This window comes from Anarhichas minor, unplaced genomic scaffold (assembly GCF_050575085.1).
Source record: "Anarhichas minor isolate MPS153535 unplaced genomic scaffold, ASM5057508v1 ptg000027l, whole genome shotgun sequence".
NCBI classification, from domain to species: Eukaryota; Metazoa; Chordata; class Actinopteri; order Perciformes; family Anarhichadidae; genus Anarhichas; species Anarhichas minor.
The window spans coordinates 11,987,102-12,006,400 of NW_027466473.1; the positions used below are offsets into that span (position 1 = coordinate 11,987,102).

Sequence of the window (19,299 nt, forward strand, 5' to 3'; positions counted from 1 at the left end):
GGATGAATGGTTTATGTATATAGCTTTAATTTATTTACTAAAACATTTTATATGGAAAAATAATAATTTAATAAAATAGAATTAGAGCTGCAAGGATTAATCAACTAGTTGACTGATGAAGATGAAGAACTTCTTACCTCTTAATTTCAGAAGAACTATTGTACTTTTTACTCAACCTACATTTATTTGACACCTATAGTTACAAGTTACTTTGCAAATTAGAAATGAACATACAAAAAATATAATAACTATAAGTAGAGTGCATAATTATTGATTGAAAGCCAATCAGTATAATAATGAGTTAAAATGGGCTGTCTTTGAGATGCTGTTAATACTTAACATATAATAAACACTGCAATGGGCCTTTTACTTTTGATACTTTAAGTATGTTTTGCTAATACAATTAATGTGAATCCAGTACTTTTAACGGTATTTTCACTCTTTTTTTTACACGTTTCAGTACTTTTAAGTAAAGCATCAGAATAATTCTTCTGCCAATGAAAACAAACGAAGAGCCTCATATGATGCATAAGCTTATGTTACCCAGAGTTGGGATGAGACTTAAGCTCTCTATCATCTCAAGGAATAAAATACAAATATTCCTTTCTTTGCTTGCAACAGCTGGTAGCATCACTTCCACGGAGCTCCTCCTCCTCCTCCTGCTGCTGCTTCGTGGCACTGATCACCCCTCATACCGGACTGCTTTGTTGTGGGTACAGCAGCCGCACTGCACGTACAGAGAAGAAGGTTATGAGGAGGTTATTTCTACTCAGACTGCAGCAGGATTCGTTCACACGGTCGGGAAACACGTCGGCCTGCTGCAACAGAGAAACAGCTCAGCCGAGAGCACGAGAAACGCGCAAAGCGCTGGTTTGCACGCAGAACGTTTTTGCACGAGTCTTTTTGTTTTACTCCATCTCCGCTGCATCGAGGGGCGGAGACAGCGCGGCGATACGAGGATCCATGAGAGACGCTCTGAACAGGACACAGCTTCAGTATCACGGTAGGCCACGGTCACAGTGATGAATGCACAGTTACAGGTAGACACCGCGTGAGCCACGGTGCAGAAACTAGAAAGCTTTTATGGGCTAGAAATAAAACCGAAAGAGGTTATTCAAATAGAGTGTTTTTTTTGTTATAAGATAATTACCTTATAAAGCTAATGCAGAAAATCTGAGTGAGATAGAATATCGAGCAGATGGTTTATCAGTCTAGCTTGGTAAATAGATTTTGTTTACTTTCCATGGAACAGACGCATAGTAAGCCTACCTGAGCTCTGCTCTATGTCGGTCCTCAAAATGGACCCACAACAGCTGTAGTGGGAGAAACCTTACCAAAAGACATCCAGCCTCCTGCATCTGTGTGCAGGTTGTGTAGGGCTGCAGCCATGGATGCTGGGAAGCTGGAGCAGCAGGTGGCCAGTGTGGAGAGAGGCATAGCCTTCCTGAAGCAGGAGCACCTGACCATGCTGACGGGTCTGCAGCTGGAGATCACGCACCTGAGGAGGCGCTGTCATGGTCAGTGTATACCGGCGGCCTGCTGCTCTCCGTCTCTTCATGTGTCACTGAACCACTTGACTGTCCGTCTGTCACCCTGTCTTATCTTTCTCTGTCTGTCCGCCTGTTGTGCTTCTTTGCCTCGCGGGCCGCAGAGCTAAGCTGTGAGCTGGACTCCAGGTTTCCTGACAGAAGCACAGAAGGTAAGACATTACAGTTCCTTGATGACCAATGATATGAGGGAGTTATGGAGAGGAAAGAGGAGGCGAATTCACAAGGACTTCATGATAGAAAGGGATGCAATGACCACACTCGATGCCACATTATTACTGTAAATTGAGTTTGATCTTTTGATGCATTACTGTTAACATCTTATACTCATTTGTTAATATTTGCATATCTTATTATATTTGTTAGGTATAGCGATGCACTGATACAATATGCCAGATCGGTATTGGCACGTTATAAAGCGGTTCAAGTATCGGCCATGACATAATCATCCACATTCAATACAGTTTCCTTGTAAATAACATCATGCAATTCAGCTGGCTTTGTTAGTTAACCTAAACATTGTCAACAGTGAGATCCAGGCAGAAAGGTACTCAGATTTAAAGTTTGGGAAAAATAGACCACTGGTGTTGGATCGGTTCTTGGTATCGGTAGATACCCTGAGTTGAGGTATTGGAATCGGTTTTGGGAAAGAAAAAGTTGGATGGAACAATGTGCTCAGTTTTTCCTGCAAGGAAAGTCAATGTTCCAGAGAGAGAGAGAGAGAGACATAAACAAGTTAGAAGGTAACATTTTGTTGGAATTTAAAGCGCTGTTTCTTCCTACAACACTGCATATATATTTTTGGTTTTGCATATTTTTGTTCTGAATGGCGTGTATTGCCAGTTGTATCAATTTATCCATGTCCGTCAAGTGCTTTAGTCCAGCCTTGGTTTTATTGAGAACATTCAAGCACTGTGATTCTAAACTTAATCTGCAACAGATGAGTTATAAAACAAAAGTATGTGTGCAAATACATAAGATATAAATACATTGTTCACCCAACATTTGTCTCCAGGGAGGGGAGTAATTATTCACAGGAAGTGATGTCTAGACTAAAATGTACTTTAACAGGGAATGAGTATTCTTGTGTTTATTGTTATCGTAAGTCTTTTGGAGAACCAAAGCTATTTGGGTGGTGGTGGTATGTAAGTTGTGCTTCACATATTTGGTACCCCTTAAAATTGCATGCAGCACCAGCCTGGCCCCCAAATTTACAATGGTCACTGATAGGGAAGTAAATTACAGTATATGTGTGTATTATTTATTTAAGTGTGGGAGCACAGAAAGGCACAGTGAAAAGAAGAATGTATGAAATGTAATATAAGAGAGATTAATCAAGCAGAAATAAAAAAAAGAGATATGGAGGATAGAAAAACAGACCAAATAATGACATCCTAATGTATAGAATAATCTCCTCAACATCTACAGTATTTTCTGTAACTTGATTATCTTCAGTCCATACTGTGTTTGTTTATGTTTCTCAGAGGAAGAAGCAGAGCTAGCAGCACGCTGTGAGGCTGCACAGCGGCTCCTAGAGGACCAGCAGTGCGTGATGGTTGCCGCGCGTGGAGAGCTGCGGGCCGGCCGGGCACGGGCATCAGCACTGGGAAGGAGCATGAGAGAAGAAGAGCGGCACTTCCTGGAGGAGCTGAAACGTCGCAGCCACAAGATCACACTACTGAGTCGAGAGCTGCAACGCCAAAATGTCACCACGACAACCCTCTGCCACGAGCTCCACACCGCACGCTTAAAACTGTTCCAGCAACGGCAGCAGAGCACAGAGTCTGGGGCCGAGGGAGAGGGGGAACCCAGAGGAAAGGAGGAAGATGAGAATGACGATGATGATGAAGAAGAAGACGAAGGTGAGGAGGATGAAGATTACGAAGGGGAGGGCTCAGACTGGCTCCTGTCTCCACCTCCCCCGGCCTCTCCTAGCCAACCAGAAGCGAGACACAAGAGGCGTGTCAGCGCGAGGGAGGAGAGGGTCAGAGCTTGCGTCCCCCAGGAGAGGGTGACGTCACCGCAGAGGCCACACCCTATGCCTGACCCCGCCCTCTTCCTAGTGCCTCTTAGATACCGCCTCCTCCGCTTGAACCAGCCGATCAGAACGCAGAACGGAGAGGGGATGGAGGACGAGTGGGAGGATATAGAGGACAGCAGGGTGCACAGGAGGGTGGACATGGGAGCAGGAGAGGGAGAAACTGCTCTGTGATGAAGATAGAAAAGACAACGTTGTCTTCCAGCAGGTTTTTGGCCAAGATCAACCAGCAACTGAAGCAGTTATTCTAGAAAAAAGCTTAAGACAAGATGTAACCATGTGATTGTCTGTAGATTTCAGGAAGTGAGTTAAATATTTAGAAGTTAGTTGCACAAGAGCGTGTGATCACAACAGCGTATTAACCTAATCCGTCACATTGATGGTACAACGTGTACTTTGAAAATGTGAAGATAAAAGAGCTGGATAGTGGTACAGTTTCATATGGATGCCTTTTGATTTTAACACTGTTGATCACGGCTTTTGCTGGTAATTAGTAGCCTTGCCATGAATACTGTGAACACACCGTACTGTTGACGTACGTGGCAACCTGCTTTTTCACTGCACTAGCTGCATTCCAGGTTTGAAAAGTCACTCGAGAAGGCTTAGGGACATTTTGTATGATTTGCACTTTATTAAATTCATGCAATGTGCCTCGTCATGGCAGAGAATTATTTCTGGAGTATTGTTGTCTTTTGTCTCAGTGTTTAAAAAGTTTCAGTCTGTCTGTGTCACAACAATACTTCATAAGCACTACTAGCTTTAGTGATGGCTCTGTTCTGTGAGTAAGCCATGACAATGTGAAAGTGAGCCAGCATGAACAATACCAGGACCCTGACACAGCTAAATGGAATTGAGCCTTTTATTGATTTTATTATTTGCACCTTTGCTTTTCCTACAATGACATGTGAAAATATCTGCTGTAAAAAAAGGCCTGTGTGGCTACAAAGATGTTCTGACCAACTGCTCTCAAATCTATTTATACTCAAATTGTATAAGAGCTGAAATGATTATCCAATAAATCGAGTAGTCAGCCGCAGTCAATAAATCGATCATACACGTCATTAGTCAAGCAAAAACATTAAACATTTATTGATTTCCTTTTTTTACAAATTTGTGATGTTTTATAGGTCAAACTATTTATCAACTAATCAATAGAATAATCTGACCTAAATTGTACAAAATAAAAACATTCACCAGTATTAAATATCAGCATAACCCTCACAGAACGGTTTACAGCCCACTTCTGGATCTGGAAGATTGTGATGACTCAGTCTGACCGGCCTTCATTTGCAATCTGCATCTTTTTCTACGATACATATTTATTTACAACATGATATAGCAGCACACTGAATGATGCAAACTAAAAAAGAAACTAAATGAAACTGGCATGTGATTTTTTTAAATACACAGATGAATTGAGGAATTTAAAAGAAAAAAAAATACCTTTGAGTAACGTTTTTCTTTCAGTTAGATTTTATTGAAAGGAACATTACTGAAATATATAAATCCATATCCATATTTTGGAACACTCAATCCTCACCTCTTGCCAATGCAAACAGTTGCATGAACATTAATGCCAGTTATAACAATTAACAGATAAATACAAAAATACAAATAAAATAGGTTGGAGAACTACGTCGAAATACTTAAACGAGATGCATTCAGTCATTCAATGTACCAAGCTCAGGAACATAAAGCACCATTTACAAATGAACAAATGCACTTAGTAGCCACTTCTGTTTCAATAAGTCACACATACATTTAGGCAATTGGAGAAAAAGTATGAAAGTATAAAAACATACTTTGAATGGACATCAAATACAAGGGAATAACTGTGAGGTAACATTTTTAATTGATTAATGTATTGACAATCACGGGGAGACATCGAGTCATACAAACGACTGTATCGCTCGCACGTGGTAACGTTAGCTGCTTGTAACTTGTCTCCGAGCAAACATCCCATTCTAGAACGTTCCCACAGTTGTCTTGGAGACTGTGCTCAGAATGTCAATTTATTTCGCTGCAGCGCTGCCATGACAACCGCGGAGCTGCGTTCGAGCGCTCGTGGCTGAAAGACGAAGGTACTCGATGCTTGTTTCCAGGACTTTTGAGTTTTTGGGGGAGACGTTTGCTGTCGGTCGCGACTCTGGTACAGCTTTCAAAAATATCAAGAAGCGCCAGACCTCCTGCTGCCGCTAGGCTATTTATGCACCTCTCGCACGTGCACACATTCAAGGTTGATAGAGAGGTGCACGGGCCGGTCTGAATACAGGAAGTGACATCATCAGCGGCGGAGAGGTCGCCCTCCTCTGGACTTGAATGGGTAGGCTACTAAGATGTGTGTGGATGTGTGTGAATAGAGGGGCCTGCATGCTCTGTCCCAGCTCACCCATGAAGGGCAGACACACACACACACACACACACACACACACACACACACACACACACACACACACACACACACACATAGTTTGTGTAACGTTGTTTTGCAGCAAGGACAGGGGAGCCTCCTGCTGTAGAAGAAAGACTGGGACACTCAGCTCTCTGATTTCAGCAGGATGAACAGCAGAGGAGTGTGGATAAGATGACACAGACTTGCAGTCTCTCCCTCTCTCTCTTCGCTGGCTGGTAGGGTCCATAGATTGATTACACTAATGTCATTTTCATGCTGTGTTGTTCTTCTGTTGTTTTAGGATACATGCACATTCCTTCTGCTTCACCTTGGTGTTCTCATGAGCTTGAATAAGGTGTGTTACTTTCGTAAAAAAATCATCAGGATTCAATAGATTAACATTGAGTCTATTTAGAATATTCTGCTGTTTTGATTAAGACACCTTTATGCAGCCAAATAACTGTAAGTGTATACTCTGCTCAGCGTTCCCTCTCATATGTGTTCCAGGATTCCCACACATCCAACATCATTCCAGAGTCCATCTGATGAGATTTAGTCACCACGGTTCTCCACTCCTTTCCTCTGTAAGGTGACACCACTGCAGGGACACTTCATAATCTCCCTGTCGTCAGCTGTAATCTAAGGCTCTTAGCTGCTTGCATTTACACATGCCACACAAACAAACACACACATGTGACAGTTACTAAGACTCAGCAGCTTCTAAAAGTGTGTTTTTTAAATGATGGTGTTTCCTCCCATAGGCCACCTGCACAATATTGCAGTTTCTTGCACAAAGGCACCATGGGAAACATAGTCCAGTGCTGTCACTCACTGTCAAAATACTTTAAGTGTAAGGATGCACCGGCCCCGGGTGAGGCGGAAAGATCCCCTCTGCTTTCCAGCGAAGAGAGTGAATGTGAATCGCCCAGCATGCCGGACGACTTGGAGGACAATCTGTTAACCATCTCCCCCGGCGGGAAATACCCAGCCCTCGAACCGGAGCACTTCCTGTTTCCTGACATCATCCTCAGCAGCAACCTGGGAGGGGATGTGACTCTGGTGGAGCCGATGGTGTGTCTGCTGGTGTCTGAGGAGGAAGAGGGAGAAGGACAAGAGAGGAGCAACAGGTGGAGGAGCAGGGGGTTTTCGGAGGTTGAGACACAGACCGAAGTGGAGACACAGATCGGTATGGGGGTGCAGACTCAGACAGAGTCCCAAGCAGACGTTCAGGCACAGACAGAACTACGCGTGTGCAATAATCAGACTGTGGAGAGAGAAGTAAACACACTAAGAGATACTGGAGCTTCAAAAGAGATGGCTGTGCAAGAACATGAAATACTGAGCTATACCAACACCAAGCTGATGGAGGAGTTGAACACTGATGAAGGGAATGTCGTTAAGTTGCAACAGACAACTGTTGCTGCTCAGGAAAACACAGACGTTGTCCGGACAGAGCCGACACAGGAGAATGTTACAAAATCCGAGTGCACCTCAGTGATGCCGACTGAACACAACAACAATACTGACGGGAACACTGAGTCACAGACGGAAGTTCAGCCGACGAAACGCAGCATCAGCAGCACTGAAGTTGGGGTGAACTTTGACCCTGCTGAGCGTGGCGTGGACCTGACTCAACAGAGTTATGGGGAGGATGAACAGACGGGACAGCCGACTGTGGCGTCAGATCAGAATGTAAACGAAAAGGTCTGTAACGTTATCCACACGAAAACAAACATGAGTCCGTCTGAGGACCCCACAGACCAGTCAGATTTAAATGCAGATGACATTCAGTGCCACGACCCGGTGAAGAGAGAAGAGGACGACGACATCAAGACCCCTCCGCCACATGAGGAGGAGGAGGAGGAGGAGGAGGAGGCCGAGACGAAGCAAACCTTGTTTTTAGTCGACAGGCTATTTCTGGCAGCACCACATGTTAAAGGTGAGCGGTTTTATCTCTGCTTTTATTTACAGTGTGTTGTTTGTCTATGCACTGTGGTATTCAAACATTCTACCTGCAGCTTGTACAGCGGAGCATCACGCTTTGGAGGATCATTTTATTCGGAATTAGAATTAAACTAACTTAATCTATTTTCCCTTTACACATTGATTTCCTCTTCGATTACATGTTTAAATTCAAACTTTTGCATTTAAGCTATTTTCTTTTTTCGTTTAAGGGATGGAAATTTCACTTTTCTTTTTTCAAATTCGCATTTAGTAATATCCATCATTTCGGTATATGATTTCCTTGTTCTTTTGAACTTTTAATTGTCACCTTATTAACCTGCATTGAACTGTTTTCATCCCCACATTTTTATTTTGTCTCTTCTGTTGCCAACAGCGCCTCCAAGTCAAGAAAGCCCCGAGGATGATCGCCCGCAGCAGTGTGACGCTGACAAAAGGAAACTCAGCATCGGGGACGCCGTCGCTCTCCAAGAGACAGACTTCACTGTCCGGATTCAACCTCCTGGAAAAGAGAGTTTTGAGCTTCAGGTTCTGTGTACCTCTGTCTCCTCTTTTTTTTTTAAAGATGTATATTCATTCACATTTGTCTGAACCCCTCCAATCCAACTCTCCGTCATTCTCAGGTGTCAGGCCAGATGTTGGTAGCCGAGCTGCACCAGGTGCTGATGGAGCACGAGATCAGCTGCCATTGCACGTGCTTCTCCCTCCAGCTGGGGGGCATCGCGCTCGACAGCCTCTCAGAGCTGTGCTCCGTTCAGGGCATCCAGGACGGAGTGCTGATCAAGGTGGTGGAGGGTAACTCGTCCTTTTCTTTCTTCTCTACAAGTTGTGTTTTTGTGATAAGTGTGTCGTTCACTGTGGAGAGCAACATTGTCAGCATCTGACTTCAGTCCAGTTTTATGAGACCTCACATCATGTGGACCCGTAGCATGTTACAACAGGGAGGCCCTTTTTAGTATGAACTATGTTGACCTCTCATCAGATAGATGCATCATCAACATATCGACATATCAGCATCATTAGTGACTAAACCAAACCACAGTTTGATTTAGCTTTAATAAACATCACCACCACTTATTTCTATCTAATCCATCACTCACTTTAAACCTCACTATAGATGTCTATTTTGTGAACGAAATAAAAACCTGAAGCTACTATAAGGAACTTTCATTTTGTGTTGATTTGCCTCCTATAGGGATCCTAAGATAACACAAGTTCTTCTCCACTTGAGTCATTTTATTCTGCACTGTTTTGTCTTCTATTGTCAATATGTTTGTGTACTGATTTGTTTATCTTCTTCCGTGAAATGCAACACAGCAATGGTATTTTTCCCCATTCATCTTGTGCAAGATTGAATCAAACCCTTTTTAAAAGCCTCTTTTCTGGTCTTGTTGCAGATCCTTACACAGTGCGTGATGCTCGTCTTCATCTCAGACACGTCCGTGACCTTCTGAGGAGCCTCGACCCAGCAGATGCATACAACGGAGTGAACTGCAGCTCACTCTCTTACCTCACCTGTTACACCAGGGGAGACAAGGGTAATATTACTCTCTTATTACCTCCTCACTTCAGGTTTAGTCTGAGCACTTCCGCCTGTAATCATTCAACGTTTCGCCTCCATATTCGTCCCTTCAGACAGTGTCAGCGTGGGGAACAGGCGAGCTTCTGAAAAGGAGTCTGCTGACTGCAGCCCTCCAGAATACATCCTCCCGGGATGTAAGGACCGACCACTAACACCACTGCAGCCACTCAGAGATGACTGGAAGGTGAGACATCAGATATTGTAATCGCAAACGCGATTGGTTAGATATATAACATGCAATGAAACGTGTTCTAGGGTGTAGTGAAGCAACAGATGGACTTTATGAAAGTATCATTACAGCCATTTCAGTGTCTGCGGGTTCTGACCATGAGCAGCTGGAACCCTCCTCCAGGAAACAGGAAGATGCACGGCGACCTAATGTACCTCAATGTCCTGACTATGGAGGACAAAGAACTCAACATTACATCCTCTACTCGTGGCTTCTACCTCAACCAGTGAGTGTTAAACTATTGAGACATTTGTTTGCTAAGCTATGAAAATTGAAGACTTTTTAGCCATGCTAGCAGCGTAGCTCGGTCAGTCCACTACTTTTGTCCAGACTGAAACATCTTGACAACTATATAGACTCAGAGTCTCACTCTCATGTTGTATTTCTTCCAAGTTCCACCACAAAGCAAGTGTTTATTACAGCGACAGCGCCCACAGAGAGCAGTTAACCAACAACAATTATGTACGACGAGGACCGTAGAAACTTACCTGGATTCAACTCGTGCTCTGCTCTGACTGCTCCAGGTCAACTACCTTCAACTTCAACCCTAAACCTGCACTTCCCAAAATCCTTTGCCACTCTCTAGTTGAGCTGCTGAGTCAAGTCAGCCCTGCTTTCAGGAAAACCTTCAGTGCCCTGCAGAAGAAGAGGTGAGCTGTCTGTAATCCAGCTGGAACGAGATCGAGTGACATGTAACACTGTTAATATCAATAAAATATGTGGATGGAAATACAGTAATAGCGGTGGTCTACATTTCTAGAGTTGAGGCTTGGGTTGATACGAGACAGTAACATGAGTTTAATAAAACAGAAACTCTCACTTCCATGCACGCTTTACTAATAAAAGATTTTGCTGTGAACCAGAGTCCAGCAACACCCTTTTGAGCAGATCGCAGCACCTTTCCAGGTGTTCACCTGGATCGCCCGTCATGGAGACCACACCCTCGACTGTGTCAGAGCGGAGGAGACGCACACCAGTCGCATGGGCCAGGACGAGCAGACAGCTGGGCAGGTTGCAGACATAAAATGTGCATGAATGCACATGCAGGTTTCATGGAGCATCTGAGGCTAACTGGTAGCGATGCTGATGCTGATCTGTAGGCCGTGTGTTATGACCACAGAGTCGGGAGTGGAACGAGGAGCTGCAGGGATGCAGGGAACTCGCTAGGAACTCTCTTCAGGAGCGCCTGCACAGAGAGAGGAGCATATTCAAGGTGAGGCCACAGATTTCTAAACATCTCCTTTCCATCTGAGTAATGATTGGAGAAGCAGACTTGTGAGATCATCCCTCCAGCAGTGACCAGGCATACAGATGATCTCTTAGTCCCCCTTAACTTCCTCTACACTGTTCAGTGAGATTATTCCTTCCTCCTCCTGCTCTCGGGTGAGATTGTGAGAGAACATGTTCACCAAGATTTTAATCCCTCCATCCAGACAAACAGTGACTTTGTTGCGGCTGCAACACGAGGCGCTGTAGCTGTTGTTGACGGTAACGTCATGCCGTTGAACCCTGGGGAGGCGCCTCATATGCAGATGTTCATCTGGAACAACCTGTTCTTCAGCCTCGGGTTCGACATATCGGAGCACTACAGCCCACTAGGGGGCAACACTGCTGCTCATGCTGCTGCCATCTGTGACCTGAGGGGAGCACAGGTAGGTCCTCACAGCAATACATTTACTGTTTAATCTGTCCCATTTTAAAAGTATATTTGTGGTCGCTGGAGATTTTTTTAGGGTCGCCAATTAAATTTCTTCCACAGTGTTTTATTCAACATTCATATCTGCAGTATGAGCCACATGAGGGAGCCTGAATGTTTGTGTTGTTCTGATAATTGTAGCCGACTTATAACAATGAATGTAAGATGAAAGACGAGCACACACTCTGTTTGTTTAACTGATGAGAGGAAAATGAAAAGAATGAGATAGCCTGTTCACACTGCCGACATCCATTCATTTAGTCTCATTTATATAGTATTTAATATGTGAATATGTTTTCAATAAGACACGCATGAAACAAAGTTGTTGCCATCGAAACAAAACTACTTATGTTGCTCTGCTTCAGGCTTACGCGTCTGTAGACGTAGAGGGTCTTCACACACTTGGGACAGCTGTGGTAGATTATCGGAGCATCCGTGTTATCGCTCAGACCATCGTTCCTGGGATACTGGAGAGAAATCAGGAGCAGAGTGTTGTCTATGGCTCTAATGACTATGGAAAAACTGTTTTTACTCACCCCAGGTAACACACGCATACTCACAAAACACAATAAAGTCTTATCTTTTAAGTATTTAGAGCAAAATAAAGTGTAGGTTTAAACATGCAACCTTTAATTCTCTCAACATTACTCCAGGTTTCTGGAGCTTCTGGATAAAACCAGTAAACCGCTCAGAATCCAACGTCACCAGGTGCTCGATCACAGCAACAGCTCAGTGGAGCTTTGCTCTGGCATCGAGACCAAAGGCATCCTGGGTAATGACGGAAGACCCTACATCTTGGACCTCCTCCGGACCTTCCCCCCTGACCTTAACTTCCAGTTCTCAGAGACGGAGGACAGCATGGAGGTGCCGAGGGAGTGCCAGATCTTTGGTTACCCACAGCGACACCATCACAGCCTGGCCAGCCTGAGACCAGAGCTGATAGAGGCCTTCGTCCAGCACAGGTGAGGAAGACGAGATGTGGACACGAATGCAGCTACCATGCAACAGGATGAGTTGAGCTTTGGAAATGAAGCATCTCATCTCTCTTATCTTGCGTTTTCTGTTGCAGGTATGAACTTTATGGCAAGATGGTGTCCCGGGATCTCATCCAAACAGAAGAACAAGCCATGGAGCAGAGCGAAGAGCCACTCAGTGAGACGAGAATTGCGGATCCAGCCACATCCGGTGCTGGTATGGGTGAATAAGACCAGCTAAATGAAGTGAAATGACAAACCAGGAGAAATTGTGTTACCAGAAATAGAAATCAGGCTCAGGAACACAGAGTGAGAAGGTACTAAATTAGCCGAACAGAGGATGTACAGTAATAAGACATGTAAGTAAGCGAATGCATGACTTTGGAAACAACAGTTGGGAAAACAATGTCATCATAAGGTCCATTTAGTTCTTGTTCTGGAACTTTCAGTCACAGCACATGATCTTTATCAGCAGAGTTTGCTCAGTTGTCTTTAAATTATGAATGTTGAAATTATCAGTTTTCTTTGGACTTCTCAACCATGTTGGCTTAAAAGCTGAATTCAGAAGTTCATCCCTACTGGTGGAATGTAACTTAGTACAAGTACTCTGCTTACTGTCAGTATGTTTTTGAAGAACTTGTGTTCTACTTGAGTGTGTTTATTCTCTGCCGCTTTATACTTTTGCCATTATTTATTTTTCAAATTAAAATTTGACACACAAATTTTATTTGAGTTCTTAAATTGGGATGCTTTGTTATATATTAAAGTACCAAACGGTGTAAAAAATGTATTCCTACTACAACATTAACATGCTGCTAATGCTTACATGTTTATGCATCAATAATAATGAACTAGTGATACAATGTATAGTCATTCTACTGCACTTACTTTAAGTAAAGTTTGCTTTTAATAATAATTATATTGTTATACTTAAGTAATTAAACTTAAGTGTGGTTTTCCTACTTTTACTTAAGTAAGACATCACAGTTATAGATCTTCAAAATGTGCAAATATTCACTGTTGACTATTGATTAAGGCCAAGGAAAGTGGTGAGGATAGTTTGATTGTGTGTTAATTAATAATGTATTCATGTGTTACTGTTGTAGAATTACAGAGAAGAAATGTGATTATGAAAGCTTGCGAGGCTGTCGGATCAGTGAGTGACTCCTGCTTCGACATTCGCTTCAACCCTGATGTTTGCTCTCCGGGTATTGAACACACTTGTGCGCACAAACATATATATACGGTCATGTTTATAAAGTTAAAACAAAAATCAGATTGGACTGTGTGTCTTTGCTGCAGGTGTTCGTTTCTCCTCAGAGTGTGTTGAGGAGGTTCAGAGGCAGAGGCAGTTGTTATGGGACGTGGCTGCTTTTCTACTTTCCAATCAGATTCCAGCAGTGGTGAGTCGTGTGTGGAGCAATAACATCCAGATGTACCTTGTGCATGAAGTCTAACGTAATATCTATAATTCTACTGCTGTTCCTGCGTGTGTGTGTGTGTGTGTGTGTGTGTGTGTGTGTGTGTGTGTGTGTGTGTGTGTGTGTGTGTGTGTGTGTGTGTGTGTGTGTGTGTGTGTGTGTGTGTGTGTGTGTGTGTGTGTGTGTGTGGTAGCTGAGGGACTGTCTCGACCACTCAGCAGTGCCGATGGATGGGGCGACCCTGACCTCAGTGCTACATCAGCGGGGTGTGAACGTGCGATACCTGGGCACCCTACTGAGGGAGCTGGACAAGGTGGAGGACAGAGGGAGACTCAGCCACGTACAGGTACTTGCTCCAGCTATTATTACCCTTAAGACATATATGTGAAGTTATCATAGCTGCTTACCTCTTGCTCTTGAGTTTACTTTTACATTGACTTCCACTACATCACTTGAATTACATTTTTCTAAAATAAATGTGGCCTGAACATTTTGCTCCAGGCAGAAGATGAGGATGTACTGAAGATATTATTACGATCAATTGCACAATTGTTTTCCTGTCCTTGACTCTTGAGGCACACAGTTAGCAAGACTGTGATTTCATCTGTCCATCTCAACTCAATCTTAGACTTAGTTAAGATCAAAGATTTTATTTTTGAAGTTCTTGGTCAAGGGCTAACGTTATCTCTGATCGTTGTCCTTCGTAATATGACAGAATAGAATACAACATTATGTTTTATATAACGTGAAACAAACACTAGGAAATAAAGGATGCCAACTGTCCGTCAGGATGCTAAAATCCTCCTGATCACATAACTGATCAAATGTTCCCTCACAGAGAATTTCTATCAGTGAAGTCATCATCAGAAGCGCAAAACACATCTTCAGGACGTATCTACAGGTGGAGTGCTCAAACAATGTCAATAAGTAAAATATTAAAATAACCTTTCGCAATCTATCATACATTTTCTAATATCCACATGTATCTTATTTTCTCCCAGGACGTGGAATCTGCAGCTTTCTCCGCTGCTGTCAGTCACTTCTTAAACTGCCTGCTGAGCTCCTCCTCCTGCTTCGCCGACTCCTGCTCAGATGAGCTGCTCTCTCGCCGCAGGAGCCGACGGCGACGGAGCAACGGGAGTCGAGTCCCCTTGTTGACAGACAGTGTGTGGGCTAGACTGACCCCCAGCGAGCTGTGGGGCCGGATCAGGACTGAGGCTGGAGATTATTACCACTACACGATAGACAGGTGTGTGTGTGTGTGTGTGTGTGTGTGTGTGTGTGTGTGTGTGTGTGTGTGTGTGTGTGTGTGTGTGTGTGTGTGTGTGTGTGTGTGTGTGTGTGTGTGTGTGTGTGTGTGTGTGTGTGGTTGGATATGTGCTACAGGACTTTACCCTGCCATCCTCTCTGTTTCCAGTGCAAGTATAGATGAAGTAATAAAAAAGCACAGCCTTCAGAGGATCTCACTACTGAGAGAGATTGCCATCAAGACGGGCATCCAGGTCAGACATCTACCTCTTCACAATACATTTATCTATGAAATTCAATTAATTCTGTCTGTCTTAAGGGAGACACACCAGGGGAATATGGTACAAAGGATAACTAATAATTATCACCATGAAACATCCTTAGTTGATTACTTACATTAAGACAATTTATTTTTTAAGTTTTCTGAAATGTTATGTTTAAATATGCAAAAGAGGCATTATCGAATGCTAACTTTCTGCAAATTTAGGAGAAATCTACAGACACAAATGGAAGCAAAATAGCCCAAAATCTCAAAATTGACCAATGCATGAAAAACAATGTTTTTGCCTCGGGTGTCTCACCGTAAAGCTGCACTAATTGTAGCTGAATTCACACCTTTTGTATTATTAAGAATCATATCTGGTGCTTCAATAGATCAAAGTTGAGCAATAAGGACTAGAGAGAGAAATATGAAAATGTTCTTCTAAACAGCAAGTTCTCTTTTGATTGAAAACTGGGCTCACCAATAATGATGGTGATTGTTGAATCTGCTGCAAAAGCCAAGATGATATTTAGTTGTTTTTTTGGCCCCACCACTAGAAATATCTGCTCATATTTTATGCTTAAGAAGACAGGTGTGGTAACATAAGTTGAGGACTTACATTATGCTATTGTGTTAAGTCCAACAAGCCCTTAAAAAAAAAGAAATTATCTCCAGCGTTGACTTGGGGCAGCCAAAATGCAACGTCATCTCATGACATTTTAAAATGCAGCTGGTTTCATTCTTCCCCTTTCTCTGTATTTAGGTACAGCTGAGGGAGTATGTGTTTGAGTCTCGTCACAGGCCAGTGTTCGGTGAGGAGGATGTTGTCAACATGTTCCCTGTGGTCAAACATCTCAAACCTACAGCGACAGACGCCACACGGCTTGTGCAACACGCACAGGTGGCAGTACAGCAGGGTGAGAGACACGGACACAAAAACATACACTTAAAATACAGTCTATATGTTCACATTTAGAGGAAGCACGGTGGCCTTGCTTGGGCGCTTCAAGAGACTGACCATGAACTGGAGAGCCCATATGGAAAAGTAACACGGCACGGAATGATATCGTTACCAGCTACACAGGCACTGTGAGGGATGTGTAACAAAAAAAATGTTTCCCCACAAGCATACACAGTAGTATCACATTGTTTGGCGTATAACACAAAAATGTCGTACTTAATAAAACTCATGAGGTCATGTTTTCGATGCAGGAGGTAAAGTTAGCAACATCTTTTACATTTAAGTGGTCTACGCCTTAAGACCACTGTTGGTACATACATGGACAATGTGTTTGTAATAACTGTGAATTATTGGATGTCTTCAGACACTGACAAACATCAGGATTTGGTGTACTTCATGTTTTTGTACATTCAAGGCTCATCAGTAGAGTTTTATGTTTGCTTTCAGGGCTTCTCAAAGATGGCCATGAATTGATCAGCCAGGCCCTGACTCTGTTCAGCAGCGTATGTGGTGTCCTGCATGAAGACGTGTGCATGTGCCTGCGTCTCCTGGGACGGATCTGCTACATCCTGGGGGAGTATGCAGATGTAAATATGCATTCCAATTCATTTCTACCATGAGCTTTTACCAAACCTGGTTCCAGACTTCTGAATCATCACCCACAACAATTTGTGGGCTTTCGTAAAGTAATGCTTCCCTCATGTCTCACAGGCCCTCAGCCACCAGGAAAAGGCTGTTATGAGTAGTGAGAGAATACAAGGTATAGACCATCCACAGACCATCCAAGACTATGTGAGTTCCTTTACCTTTACATTGATCCACAAACAGATTGTTGGGCCATGACACGTTAACCCTGTTGTTCTTTTACATACACCTTACTGAACTCTGTTAATGTTATATTTCACTTGCGACTTCACATGGAAGTGTTCTCCTATGTGTGATCCAGACTTACCTGGCTCTGTACTGCTTTGCTGGCGGCCGGCTTTCGACCTCCCTTCAGCTGCTGTATCGCGCACGGTACCTCACCCTGCTTGTGAGTGGAGAAGACCATCCACAAGTCGCACTGCTGGATGTAAGTGGGACCTCACCAGCAAAGTATTGCAAATAAAGAAAAACTTTTAAAAAAGGAAATCCCTTCAAGTAATGTGGGGGAACTTATAAGATGATTAAAGTTACATTAAAAGAACTTCAGGTGGATAAGATAGCCTTGCCAGATCATAAGAAATCACTGAACGCAACCCTGAGAAAGTTACTTGATAACTCGTTGGTATTTCAGCAACCAGCCGAGTGAACATTAAGGCACGGCTTCTGTTAATGTCCCTGTTGTGCTCCACTACATTAGAGTATGCTGGGTCTGGTGCTTCATGGCCTGATGGAGTATGAGCTTTCCCTGAAGTTCCTACAGAATGCCTTAATGCCAACTTCAAAATATTACGGTGCCACATCCCTGAAACATGCACAAAGGTAAGACAGGTGGTCGTCCAACACATTACAATCTGAGAAAATGATAGACATGCTTTGACATACAGGTTTCTGTGTTCCCCGTATTCATATACTGTTCCCTTCCTTAATTTTCTTTATATCAAAGTTTTCATTACTTCTGTGTCTATCTTCTGTGCAGTCATCATCTGCTTGCCACCGTGTACGAGAGCAAAGGGGAGTTTCGATCAGCTCTGCAACACGAGAAAGAGGCTTTTTTAATATATAAGAGCCAGGTATGCTTTAGAATGCTGGAATGCCATGGTTTATGTTGTATTTATGTCATGTACTCAGAATTTTAACTGAGAGACTTAATTGTTGGACACATGAAGGTTGGGGAGAACCATGAGAGTACGGAGGAAAGCTCAAAGTACCTGCAGAGCCTCACTCAGCAGGCTGTGGCCCTTCAGAAAGCCATCAACCACATCTACAGAAACACACCTGCCTGTATTCCACCTCCGAAGGTTTGTACAGTTTTGTAGAACACGAACACATACATGCAAGCATATCCGGTTGTGAGATCATTTATTTTTATCTGTGTTTCTCTATAGTTTTCCACACCCAGCTTTCCCACAATCCTTCAGCAGCTCAACCTGACATGTGGAATCATTCTCGTTACCCTCAGGTGAACACAGGAAAAGTCCCACTTATGGAATCAAAAATAACCACTAATTTGTTGGTGGTAATGTTCATCTCACTTATTACGTCTTTCTCTGTAGTGCAAAAGAATTTGCAGACCTGAGGACTGAAATGAAAGGAAAGGAAAAAGTTCAATGGGAGAGCTGGAAAAAGACTTAAGAACTGCAGACAACAACCCTGAACTATGGACCAAAGGGACCGTTACAATAGAGCATCTGTGTAGTCAGTCAAACTCCTGAAAATGGCCGTGGACAATGAGCAACAATGGCCAATGAAAGCCTGGCTAATTGATGGTGGTAACAAGTAGGTTAGCCTACTTTGAACAACAAATCCAAGACACAAACAGATGCAGCAGTTTCTCTTTGGAGGAGGAGTTTGTTCTGCTGTTGAAGAGCCCTATGAAATATGTGGGATATGACTAACATATGGAAACTCTTTTCCTATTATCAGATAAATGTATAAACCCTCCACACTAAACCTAATTATACTGCTAGATGAATAGACAAGCACAGTATGTTAGGCCTACTTATACTGAAAAAAACTAAACGGCAACAGTGTAGGCTACTCAAATTTCTTACATTTTTAAATGTGTTGTCATCCTGCAGTCCCCTGTGTGTCCACTGGGCTTCACAATTGTGCCAGGGACACTTCTCACAACATGATATTCCTAAATTCATCTCTAATTGTTTTGGATGTGTTTGAGCTGTCCATTATTGTTTAATCCATGTTGTCATTAATATCCAGGTGACTGTAGAGAAATAAACATTTGAGCATCTTATGTCTTCATTCTACAAGAACACTTTGAATTGCATTGTTACATTTCGTTGAGTTGGTCCACTGGCACCAAATGACTTGACTAATTGTGTGAT

General features: G+C 43.1%; 2 protein-coding genes across 2 annotated transcripts; both read left to right on the forward strand.

Annotated features, from left to right (window-relative positions):
- The first annotated feature begins 1,387 nt into the window (after nucleotides 1–1,387).
- On the forward strand, nucleotides 1,388–3,759 carry LOC142960077 (coiled-coil domain-containing protein 92-like). The gene is made up of 3 exons (XM_076101681.1): nucleotides 1,388–1,517; nucleotides 1,652–1,699; nucleotides 3,032–3,759. The coding sequence occupies exons 1-3, from the start codon at nucleotides 1,388–1,390 to the stop codon at nucleotides 3,757–3,759; spliced, it is 906 nt and encodes a 301-aa protein (XP_075957796.1).
- A 3,019-nt stretch (nucleotides 3,760–6,778) lies between these two features.
- On the forward strand, nucleotides 6,779–18,589 carry LOC142959918 (clustered mitochondria protein homolog). The gene is made up of 28 exons (XM_076101431.1): nucleotides 6,779–7,916; nucleotides 8,316–8,467; nucleotides 8,563–8,734; nucleotides 9,337–9,477; nucleotides 9,575–9,705; nucleotides 9,822–9,976; nucleotides 10,275–10,400; nucleotides 10,614–10,761; nucleotides 10,871–10,963; nucleotides 11,184–11,402; nucleotides 11,812–11,987; nucleotides 12,100–12,408; nucleotides 12,516–12,643; nucleotides 13,527–13,628; nucleotides 13,723–13,823; nucleotides 14,035–14,187; nucleotides 14,680–14,742; nucleotides 14,843–15,090; nucleotides 15,259–15,343; nucleotides 16,115–16,268; nucleotides 16,760–16,899; nucleotides 17,024–17,104; nucleotides 17,259–17,384; nucleotides 17,655–17,776; nucleotides 17,934–18,027; nucleotides 18,124–18,255; nucleotides 18,343–18,416; nucleotides 18,511–18,589. Exons 1-28 carry the CDS (start codon nucleotides 6,779–6,781, stop codon nucleotides 18,587–18,589), a joined length of 4,842 nt encoding a protein of 1,613 aa, XP_075957546.1.
- Nucleotides 18,590–19,299: the final 710 nt, after the last annotated feature.

Bases quoted from the DNA above. Each gene is read 5' to 3' on its own strand.
- LOC142960077 (XM_076101681.1), top strand. From the start codon at position 1,388: ATGGATGCTGGGAAGCTGGAGCAGCAGGTGGCCAGTGTGGAGAGAGGC. The intron at 1,518-1,651 runs GTCAGTGTATAC...CGCGGGCCGCAG, and splicing joins CCTGAGGAGGCGCTGTCATG to AGCTAAGCTGTGAGCTGGAC. The intron at 1,700-3,031 runs GTAAGACATTAC...TATGTTTCTCAG, and splicing joins TCCTGACAGAAGCACAGAAG to AGGAAGAAGCAGAGCTAGCA.
- LOC142959918 (XM_076101431.1), top strand. From the start codon at position 6,779: ATGGGAAACATAGTCCAGTGCTGTCACTCACTGTCAAAATACTTTAAG. The intron at 17,385-17,654 runs GTAAGTGGGACC...CCACTACATTAG, and splicing joins CACAAGTCGCACTGCTGGAT to AGTATGCTGGGTCTGGTGCT. The intron at 18,028-18,123 runs GTATGCTTTAGA...GGACACATGAAG, and splicing joins TTTTAATATATAAGAGCCAG to GTTGGGGAGAACCATGAGAG.